Source organism: Camelus ferus, chromosome 2 (genome assembly GCF_009834535.1).
Source record: "Camelus ferus isolate YT-003-E chromosome 2, BCGSAC_Cfer_1.0, whole genome shotgun sequence".
NCBI lineage: Eukaryota > Metazoa > Chordata > Mammalia > Artiodactyla > Camelidae > Camelus > Camelus ferus.
The window spans coordinates 109,267,016-109,279,190 of record NC_045697.1 but is presented as its reverse complement, the minus strand read 5'-3'; the positions used below and the strand labels follow the sequence as shown (position 1 = coordinate 109,279,190).

The 12,175-nt window shown below is 39.7% G+C and overlaps 1 protein-coding gene across 1 annotated transcript in view; it reads right to left on the bottom strand.

The window, feature by feature from the left end:
• The window catches only part of TRIM2 (tripartite motif containing 2), a 51,788-nt gene extending 42,746 nt beyond the window's left edge, over positions 1-9,042 (bottom strand). Inside the window, 2 exon segments of the mRNA XM_032465108.1 lie at positions 3,659-3,896; positions 8,858-9,042. Of these exon segments, the coding sequence (XP_032320999.1) occupies positions 3,659-3,896; positions 8,858-8,991 (372 nt within the window). The 5' untranslated portion in view covers positions 8,992-9,042.
• Positions 9,043-12,175: the final 3,133 nt, after the last annotated feature.

Below are 12,175 nucleotides of genomic sequence, written 5' to 3'. Positions count from 1 at the left end.
GATTTATTCATCAACTCAACTGTTTCATTATTTTCAAATTCTCCAAAGTTGTCTTTATTCTTTTTGTGTTCCATATATTTATTTTATTGTCCTTTTCCTCATTTCTAGAAATGCACTCTTTTTAAATAACAGAAAATACTTAAACCTATAAAATTTCTTGAGTACAGATTTGACTTTATCTTACACATTTAATAAAGTTTCCACTTACACTATTTTGTAAATAATCTTAATTTTACTAATTTTCTTTGATTAAATAATTATAAGCTTAAAAAAGATTTGGGGTTTCTTCTATAACATACGGTCCTAGTATAACTTTATTGCATTGTGGTGCAGGAACTTGGTCTACACAATGCGAAAATACAGTGAATTTTTTTTAATCCTATTAGATGATCAACTTGAATTGCTCAAAGTCTTCATAGCTTGGTTCAACAGATTTTAGTATATGCCTTTTTATTTGTGGGGGGCAGATTCTCAAGTGAAACAGTACTCTCCTCTCTAAAATTCATCCTTCCTTCTCCAAGTCCATTGATGAAATTTTCATTCTAGCTCTTACCATCTCTCATTTGGCCAACTCAATACTAAACTCAGAACTGGTGTTGCAGCCTCCAGTCTCAGCTATTCTATTCCTCCATAATGCCACTAAAATACTCACCTCCTGCTTAAAAGGTTTTATTTTTATTTTCAAGAATTTTTTATTAACATATAGTCAGTTTACGATGTGTCAATTTCTGGTGTATAGCATCATGTTTCAGTCATACATATACATACATATATTCCTTTTCCTATTCTTTTTCATTATAGGTTATTACAAGATATTGAATACAGTTCCCCTGCTACACAGTAGAAACTTGTTGTTTATCTATTTTGTATATAGTAGTTAGTATCTGCGAATCTCAAACTCCCAATTTATCCCTTCCCACCCCCTTACCCCCTGGTAATCATAAATGTGTTTTCTATGTCTGTAAGTTTGTTTCTGTTTTGTAAATAAGTTCATTTGTATCATTTTTTTTTAGATCTCACAAATAAGTGATATACTTCCTCACTGCTTATGGTGTTTTGGTCAAACCTTTCCTCAATGACATTCATAGCTCATCACAATTCCTCCCCTCTCTTTCCAGACCCATCCCTGCATCCTGCAACCCAGCTGTGTTCCCACCACTGTCGCCCCATCTCCAGGCTCTAGCTGAGCTGAGCTGCAAGCTGTTTCCTGAATTCCACGACACTCTTGCCTTTACTTATTGATGTAATCATTCCAGTTGCCATTATTTCTCATTCTACGTGTCTGTCCTTGACACCCCAAATTTGGACCGGTGTGTACCATAGGTCTCCTAACGTTTCTGGAACTTTACTTTCCTATCAACACAGGTCTTCAGAGAACTCCATGCCTGGACTACACTTTAAGGGATACGGGGACTCATGTGTCTGATATAAATGCCTTCCCAGACTAGTGTTTAGGATGTAAGCCCCAGGAGGAGACAGCCTTAGTCTTCACTAAGAGCCAGTGTGAGACGTGTGTGATTTAAACCGTTCAAATCTCAGTTTCTTCATCTATAAAATGAAGGTACCCAATACCTACTTGACACCGAGTGGTGTGTAAGAAGCCAAGCATGGTGTCTGGCCATTTGTTCAACAAATAGGTGCTGGTTGACTTCTGAGAGACTGAATATAAAGATGGACAATGGTCAGACCAGATAGAAAAATAGAACTGGGACCCACCTGCCTGGGAGACCCATCCCCTTATCTACGCGAAACAACACAGGAAGCCAGGCTGCTACGAGTCAGGATTGTAAGGAAAAGTCAAACTGCTATCTCTGGTAACAGTCCAACAAACTGAACAATAAATTCTGTACCACCTGGCCCCAAATGGCTAGGGCTTGATAACTAATACTTTTTGTCCCTGCTTCCAACTTAGGAGCAACCAGAGAAAGCCAAATTCGCACCCCTCAGCAATCACAGAGGTTTGCCCACTACTAAATCGTTTGCCTCCAGCTTCCCAATGTCAGCAGCTCCCAGTCAGGGCGCATCTGCAGCCGCCCCCGTTTTCCCACTATGGGGCTTTCCCACTCCTCTGCCTTACCCTGAGTCTCTGACAAAACACGAGGGATGGTGGCTGACCCCTTGTTACAGCAAGTGCTGAATCAGTAGCCTCTTTTTTTTTGTTTGGTTGGTCTCTGTTTGTATGTGCACTTTCATGTGTAAGATACTGGGCTTAGTGCCAGGGGTCTAATGATGGACATGGACCCTCCCTCTTGGAGCTCACTTTCTAAAAGCAGGGCCAGGAGGTCAATAAGTCAGCAGACACAGAGATGGAGGCAGGCAGAACGTGGCGAATGTCAAGACAGCAGGTGCGATGCCGGGTACCCAGGCGTCAGAGGTGGTCTGCCTTAGCTAGGGCATCTGGGAAGACTGCTCCGTGTGGGAGGAGTTTGTGCTGAGGCAGGGAGGATGAGAACGAGCCAGCCATGTAAAGAGGGAGCCAGGAGCATTCGGGTCATCAGGAACAGAGAACAGCCGGGCTCCAGGGTGGGAGACCACATGGAAAGTTCTAGGAGGCCAGGGAGGCTGCAGCACAGTGGGCGGGGAGTGGTATGAGAGGTAACTCAACAGTCAGTCATTATGGCTAATACTTATTACTTGGCTCTAATGATCTCTTGTTGTCTTAGAGTTTTATTACAGCAGTTTCCAACACTTCTGGAGTGGCCATTATATAAAGAAAAAGGTGAAGTCATAAGCTACAAATAACTTAACAGCTACCATTTATGGAGAGCTTACCACATGCTTTCTCTGACTTAAATATTTAATTCTCCAAATAATCCTGTATGGGAAACTATTATTGCTTTCTTTTTGACAGATGAGGAAGTGAGACCTGAGAGTTTAATAAATCTGCCAAAGCTGACACAGGGACTGAATTAAAAAGCAGGATTTGAATCAGACAATCTGAGTCCAAAGCGGACAGTGAGCTGCTAAGCAGTGCTGCCTGTCCGGGCACACAGCTACTGTGAATCCATTATTTGATGGGACACACTGTCCTCCTGAGTTTATAATGGTTACTGTGCTTGCTGGTAGCAGGAAATATGTTTGGAATCCATAATCTATAATCTCTTATGAGAGGTTCACATAATTTCAAATTCTATTTATGATTAAGAAGTAGGGTCTAAGGGAGCGTGAGTAAAATTTCCCTTGCAAGAAAAAGAAAGAACTGTAATTCAGTAACTTCTTTTTCTTTTCTTTTCTGTCTTGTACTTTAGTGCATAGCTTTTTAGTACACTTAAGCAGTGTTACTTCTCTGTTTTTTTTTTCAGTAATATTTTAATAATCATTCTCAATTTGCAGAACTTATCTGTTAGACATCTTTATAATTTATTATACAGATGTTTATGGGGGGCAAAGTATGCCCAGCTTGCAGAATTATAGGTTAGCTCCCCTGCTGAAACCAACAATTTGTGCTACGTAGACACAATGAAGATTGACTTTATAATTTAAATTCGGTCAGAGAAAGGAAGCAGGCAAAATAGTCTGAGGACTGAGAAAATGCGTTTTGAATCACTCAGTTTCCAGGTGGAGTTCTGTGTTAGTGTCTAACCTCTGATTGCCCAAAGCCTCCCCAAATCAAGCAGCCGCACGGCCACGCAGTAGTACCTGCAGTCCGCTCACTTACATTCCCATCGTGGTTTGGGCACGAGAGAGGCTTCCCCGCAGCCACAGCGGTGACCGTCTCCAGGATGGAGGACTCCTCAGCGTTGCTGCCTGGAGTTCGCTGCAGCACATCCATCAGGTTCGTGATGAAGAAGTTGTTCTGAAGCGCGGCCACCCCCTTCTCGGGTAGGATGGAGGTCTGGCGGCACACTGGGCAGGAGAGGGTTAAACTGTGGGCGGGAATGTAGTTCTGCAGGCACCTGTTGCCAAAGCAGAAGAGAAGGAGGGCTGTCAGCACAGCGGGGCTCCTGGAATGGGTACCATACACATTCTCAGTGACTACAGGGCTACTCGGCATAATCTTCCGTGGTAGTTTCCTTTACTGGGAAAGGAATATCTCTGAGGTTAATAAGTAACCTCACATTGGACCCGTCAACTGATCAGGCAAAGGATTCTGCTAAAAAAAAAAAAAAAAGAATAATCTCACTGGCTTTGGTACCGTTTCTTAGAGCTCTGTCACACCAGCAAAGTGTGGTCCATGGGTGAGCATCACCGGCCTCAACCCAGAGCTTGGAAGAAATGCAGAACCACAGGTCCCACTCCAGACCCAATGAATCAGATTCCAAGGCAATTTATATGCACATGCAAGGTGAAGATTGGTCTAGGAATATCTAGTATGGTGTTCACGAATTTGTGGACTTTCACACAAATTGGGAGAAACATGTCACTTTTTGTTGTTGTTAACATTTAAACTCTTTTTACATACAAAATCATCAGCAGATCTCAGGTGTTGAAAACATATCAAAGTGGAAATGTTTTGTTTGAAAGAGGGATGGAGTCCCACCATCCTGACCTCTCTTTAAAAGGTGTCAAATTTAATTCATTTAATTAGCAAAACGTATGGCTAATAATGAGTAACACTGCTCACTAAGTTCAAAGTATAGTTGACCACGAACAACTAGGGGTTTAGGGGAGCCGACACTTCCTGCAGTGGAAAATCCACATGTAATTAGAGCCAGCCCTCCGATTACCCGGTTCCTCCGCACCTGCGGTTCTGTGTCTGAGGATTCAACCAAACGCAGATCGTGGAATCCCATAGTATTCACCACTGAAAAAAAATCCGCAATAAGTAAACCTGTGCAGTCCAAACCTGTGTTGTTCAAGGGTCAATTGTCCTTCCAATAACCCTGTGATCACCCTCAGACACAAGCGGAAGCGCAGGCAGAGAGAGGGTGCTATTTGCCCGAGGGATTTAGGTGGTCAGAGGCAGAGCAGCAGGTAAACGCAGGCAACCTGGGATCAGAATCTAAGCTCTCCATAACTGCAGTGTATACTGTTTACCAGTTTCTCCGACAAACAGAATGTGAAAACCTCCAGTTTCGCTCCATTTCTTTTATTTTGCAGATAAGGAAATTGACATGGAGGAGGTACGCTGAACCTTCCCAATGTCACACACGTCGGTAGCATGGCACTGAATCAATACCAGAGACGAAACAGCTTTCTCTAAGGTCACTAGTGACATCTAGATCTAACAGACATTTACTTTTCAATACTGTCTTACTGGACTTAACAGTATTCATCACGTTTGACCACTATCTCCCTACCCCTCCTTTTTGGGAAACTTTATCCTTCCTTGGCTTATGACATCACACTCACTGGGTTCTTTCTGCCTGCTCTTTTCGACTGAATCAATACACTTTGGAGTTAAGCAAGGCTTACTGTAAGCCTTCTTTTCTCCCTGGGGTATTGCATTACATTGTAGTGCCTAAAAGTAAGCATAACACTCCCACATTTATGCTTCTTGCCACACAGATGTCTCCCCTGAGCCCCACATCTGTACACCAACTGATCTCTTGACCTCCCCTCTTAGATGTGTCACAGGTCCTAATACTCACATGTTCAAAACCAAACCCTTGACCTTCCCGCAAACTGTGTCCACCCCCCTAATCTCAATGAACTACACCTCCATCCAGTCATCTAAGCAAACCAGAATGTAGGAGTCGTTCTTCAAACCGTAATTCCCTTACTGGCCTTCACTGTCCACATCCAACCCATCACCAAAGCCTGGATATCCCTAAATATTTTTCCAGCTTCTCCAGGTCTCTGTCTGCATCACACCACCCTTTCTCAGGTTTCTGCAGTCAGCTCTGCACCTCGTGTCCGGTCATCCCCCTTGTACCCCGCTAACCCTTCTCCATACTGCAACCAGAGTGACCTTCTCAAAACTCACAGCTCACCATTCTCCTTCCTCTCACTTTGAAGGTGAAACCCTTCTGTGGCTTCCCCTGTTCATACAAGGAAGACAGGAGTCCTGTATGTGGTGATACGGATTATGCACCTGTATGATCTGACACCTAGACATTTGCTTTCTTCTTCATTTGCTGCACGTCTGCCACACTGGGCTTATTTAAGTTCTTCCTAAGTGTCACGGTCCCTCTCACTCTCCACATTTGCACATCCCTGAAATTCTTTCCTTCTGCTCACTCCCCTTTGCTAAATTAGTTTTTACTCACCCTTGGGATTTCTACTTAATCATCGCTTCTGCATGGAAGCCTTCCCTGACTAGAGCAAATTCCTCTATTATGCGGTCGCCTGTGTGCGTCTGGTATGTAGCACTTGTCTTTGGTTTAATTTCACATTAACTGTAGTGATTAGATGGTTAACAACTGGCTCCTCCACTTAGTTGTAAGCTTCATGAGGCCAGGGACTGAGTCTCTGTCTTCCAAGCCCCACTGATGGCATTTTGGAAGAAATGACAGTAAGAGGGCTGCTCTTCACTGGCTGGTGTTTGTGCCCGGCAGGAGGTGGAGGTAAGTGGTCTTGGGTCTCACTCGCCAATGACAGTAAGACCAGCCTTGAAATTTTGTCTCTATGTAAACAAAATTTTCCTATTTTAAGGAAGTACATAATTGCAATGCAAGCAATGCTAAAACAATGTCAACATACAGCGTTCCATAGGGACTTGCCATGGTAGGATCTTGAAAATTTCTGCCACTAGCTATTGGATGGGAGTTGGAAGTGGGCTGAAATAGTCCTCAGTGAGAGGGCAGGGAGCAGACCCAGGGCAGCCCAGAAGGGTTGCTTCTCACCTATCAGAGCAAGGAAATAGAAGCCAAACAACAGACTGCCCAGGCATTGAACAGCAGGGGATGGGGCAGCTCTGCCAAGCTCAAACTGAGTGGCTCTCAGCATCATGTACAGAGTTCTAGGCTGTGTCGACCTGCTGCATTTCAAACAGTCATCTTACCACGTGAGCCCGGGGAACCGTGGACAGTCAGCTGGGGTTCATGTTTTAGCTACATCCATGGAGTGAAGGGAGAAGTCACTCTCCATTTAGCCATTTTGGAGTATGAATTATAAAGTGCTTAAGCCAACATATAAAATGAATAAAGTATCAGTGCCCTTATATACCACCACTTCAAACAAACAAAAAGTAGACACACATGCACACACTACACACACACTCCACAACAACCCAAAACAAAGAAACAAAACACCACAACCACCAGTAACAAATCCACCGAATCCATCCATCCATCACCACCAAGGATGTGATTTTTCTATTGCAACTGAGACCTTCCAAAGTAAATCAACTCAAAGCACGTTCAATCAGATAACAAATGTATGTTAGATTGGATTGTAAATGTAATTAGCATTGATGTGAAGTCATTGGAAATACCAGTTTCCTGCTCTATGATAGGAGGTAAAAAAAATTAATTTTGTGCATTAAGTAATAAAGGAAAATATATTTAATAAAATGCTATAAAAATAATTACCATATTTGCTTTTAAGAAAAATATGCAGGAGAGAAGGGTATAGCTCACTGGTAGATCGTGTACTTAGCATGCACAAGGTCCTGGGTTCAATCCCCAGGATCTCTGTTAACTAACTAAATAAATAAACCTAATTACCTCCCCCATCACCAAAATAAAAAACAAACAAACAAAAAATACTTTGATCCGTATACCACATCAAAAAAAAAAAAGGACACAAATGAACTACTTACTATTTATAACTTAGATGATTGATTTCTTGAATATGTAATTTCTTGAATATGTGTAAGTACATTTGACTGTCCTTTATGATTGGATTACCACATTCTGTTGATTCTTATTTTGTGGCTGGCTTTATTCCTTTGATAACTATGTAAGTTTAAAAAGCTAAAGCTCTAATCTGTTCTTAGAAACAATGATCAGTACACATATGTAAACTAATAAAAAGTGCAGTATATTGTATATATGTATTTACATGCAATATAATGTATATGTGCAAACTGTAATAATTCTAATAAAACTGAAAAAGAAAAAAAAACCCAAAAAACAGTGAATGTGTAAGGTAATATAAAAAAAAGAAAAATACGTAAACTTACTAGGGAAATAAAGTAGACCACAGATAAACTAATTGCTAACAATGTTTTTAATGCTTAATTGCTGATGGTGTAAGTTGAGCAAGAGGGTAAAAATATATTTTGAAAATTGATTAACTCAATGGAAAAAACTATTTAAGAAAGATTAAAAAAGAAGTGTGTTTTCATATGTAGCAAACTGTATATTCAGGTAATTTATAATTATTTCATATATATATACAGTTTTTTTCCTTCATCTGCAACATCATAACATGTGCCATCAGTATGTGTCTTCTGAAGCATCTTTGGAAGAAAGATCTCTCTTCAACTAACTCCTCATATATGCAGGTATTTTACCTGATTCGTTATGTGGGAGAAAATGGTAGACTTTTAATTGGCCTCACCAAAGATCCTCTCTGAGAGATGTGTGGTGGGCAAAAACTGTTTCACAAGGAACAAAGGGAAATAAAAATTTTTTTTTTCATTTTTTTAATTGAATGTTTCAGGCATACAGCAAAATGATTCATTTATATTTATGTACATAAGTCTGTTCTTTATCAGATTATTTCCCATTAGAGGTTATCACAAGACATTGAATATAGTTCCCTGTGCTAAAATTTTTTCAATCTTAAAATACTTAATGCTCCATCTCCCGTGGAAATAAATCAGTGGCTACTGGATTACTTCCTCCTACTTAGAGTTGTTTGAAATAAACTAAATTATTGGCAACTCGTGGTTATGTTTCTAGATATCTATCAGAAGCACAAAAGATTTACTGCCTCCCATAGGTAACTGGAGAATTCTGGAAAGAACCTTTTGGCAGGTTGCAGGAGGTCAGTCTGCGAAACTCCCTCCCCCAGCACAAAGGAGGCTTACCTCTCGCAGAAAGTGTGCAGACAGGGGAGAACCTTGGGATTCTTGTACCTCTCCAGGCATATACTGCAAATCAGAAACTGCTTGTCAATCTGCCGTACCACAGGACTTGGGATGTTGGTGGCTTCACTGGCCATCCTAGACCACTGACATGGGGGGCCGGCTGTCTTTGACCCTGCACGCTGCTGCTGTCAGACAGAAAAACCAAGATGGAAAAACATATGATAATCTATAAATGCAAATCAATCATAGGCTCATTCATTATACACTGTATTATGAATACAGGCAGAATTCCATGTCAGTGACCTCAGAATGACCATAATCAACCCTCCTCACTACAGACAGGTGTACAGTGAGAGGCCTGTCTTGTAAATCAATAAAATAATCACAAGTTCACCACGCAAATAGGACAAATTAGAAGAAAGTATGTTGTACAAAGAGGGAGCTTGCTGGCTTTCAAAGCAGGGGCAGCTGAATGGAGGAATACTTACACAGCTGTACCTGTTCATGGCTTCAGCCGGGACTGTGTTTGAATCTATGTTTATAGTCTTATTAAAATACTACAGCCTAGATTATATATAATATAATATATAGACCATTATAGTCTACCTCACATAGAATGGTCTTATTAGGAGAAAATGTTTTCCCAAGTATTATACTTGAAGGGGCTCAAAATAAGCCATTTGACATAAGGATTATTTTGAGCTGAAGGCAGTTGAGAAACCACAGATGAGGAAAAGCTCTCTGCCCTCTCCCATCTGCCTAAAAGTAGGGCACACATTTCCTATTTGTAAAGGAAGTTTTCCCCCAGTACCTCCATTAAAAAATAAATAATGAGGCAGGGGAGATATATAGCTCAAGTGGTAGAGCGCATGCTTAGGTCCTACATGAGGTCCTGGGTTCAATCCTCAGTACCTCCCTTAAAATAAATAAGTAAACCTAATTACCTCCCCCTGCCAAAAACAAAAACAAAGTAAAACAAACAAACAAACAAAAACACACAAGAAAAAAAAATGAAAATAAATATTTTAAAATATTAACTCAATAACATTCAATAAAATATAATATGTATTTTTTTCTTTTGGAAAAATGAAATATCAATAAAATGTGTACACCTTTTCTTCTGATATATGTCTTTTGTCACTTTAATTCACAGCCTTCGGTGACAGAACTTAAGATCAGAGAAGTTTTCCCTCCCCTACATACTGTTCATATGCAGGAATGGAATAGTTAAAATTTTAAATGAAAACCTTTGTATGTGGTTCAGAATATTTTCTTCAGAGCTAAAGATCTATAGACTTCATACTAAAATATATTTGCCATGGATCAGGGACAAAGTCTAGAGGTGGTCTTTATTATTTTAAGAAATCTCTACTGGTATCTGAGGGTCTGGTGAAGTGAATTAATTCAGAGGAGGTTTCAAAATGTGAGAGATCAGGCCAGAAAAGGAGACTTGGAAGAGGATAACAAAGAGAAAACGAAGGGCCTATGAAAGAATAAGGGAGGGAAGCGTCACCACATATAACACAGCCCCGTTTACCACCTTAAAGAATTTCTGGCTTCTATCCCAAAGCCCACCAAGGCTGAGCTAAAATTCACTTCTGAATTTTCTTAATATTTCTAAGGTGTCCACAGCCTCCCCCCAATTCCCAACAGAAACACTGTTTCCAAAAAAAAAGACAAAAAAAGAAATGTAGTTAATGTTCAATATGATCCTAGTCAGGAAGGAGTATTATTCCCATTCTACAGATTTTTAAAAACCGAGGCTCAGTTACGAAATTTGCCAGAATGTAAAACTATGACCTTTTCAGCTGCCGCACCTCCCTTGACCTTGTGTTTTAAGAAGGCTGTACTATGTATGGAAGCCGGGTTTTTATACATTTTAACTTGGCCTGGGACCTGTGTTTACAGAATTGACAATTCTATGCTTTCTAAAGGAAACCCTCTTTTCCAAATATAAATGATGGTTCTTCTTTCTCCCTATCAAATCACCAACTTTCAAAAAGTATGTCAACTTTTATCAAGACAATTATGCTATTTAGACATATTTGAGGAGAGTTACAAACATGATGCGCCTATTTTCCAGTTCTGTACCTTCTAGGTCAGGTCTCTGAAGAGCATGACTGATCAACAGATTGAGCTAGAGAAAGCACCTGCTGTACCAGACGTTCAAACAGGACTCGCTGCGTTAGTTAAGCAGTGTAGATGGGACATATCTAATTAGCTGGCATTATCTGCTAGGCTTTCGTAGACTGTCTCTCTACAGAACTATTGTAGAGAATGATATCCATTGATGGGATTAAATGGAACTCTTCTCCCAGGAAATCAAATGTTGGCACAGTCTTCTGCTTTCTTTAATCACATCCCTATGACATCAGAGTAGAGAAGGAATGGATTTGTCTGGCTTGAAGATAAGGAAACCAAAGCTGAGGGTTTAAATGACTAGCTCAAGGTCATCTGGTAAAATCGGTGACTCAGAAAGCTCAGATTTCAAGTTTTCTGCTTTATCTGATAAGTTGATGAGACCTAATCTTCAGCAAATTTAATACAACTGGTGTGTGTGTGTGTGACTTGAAAATTCTTATAAATTATAGAGGGCTCACTTCAGCAGCACTAACATTGGAATGATACAGAAGAGTGACTTGGGGGAAGAGATAAATTGAGAGTTTGAGTTTTGCAAATGTTAACTGCTATATATAAACATAGATAAAAACCGAATTTCTTCTGTATAGCACAGGGAACCATATTCAATATCTCGTAATAACCTTTAATGAAAAAGAATATGAAAATGAATATATGTACATATATGCATGACTGAGACATAATACTGTATGCCAGAAATTGACACACTGTAACTGACTGTACTTCAATTAATTAAAAAAAAAAAGATTGGCTTCACAAATTTGTGAAGCGTGTCATATTTAAAAAAAAATCATATTGAACTTTTCAGTTAAAATGAAATTTTATTTTGAATAAGTTTTGAAATGTTCATATTACCCTTTGAAAGAATCAGTCATGCTGAGCACTGAACAAACAGAGAGAAAATATCATATTGGATTTTAGTCTTTTTTTTTAACCTTAAAATTTTGGATTTTTGGCAAGGAAAAAAACATTTGTTTTAATCAAATTATAGACATTGACTAAACAAAATTTCCTAAGCTGACATTTCTATTCTCCAAAACAGAAATAAAAATATTTCACTCTAAGTTTCATTCTAATTTTAAGATAATTATTGTAGTGGGTGAAAGTAAGTCTTTGTTAGTACTGATAATTTATATGGTAAATTAAGTTAACTCATTAACACTAATTTAAAATCTTGAC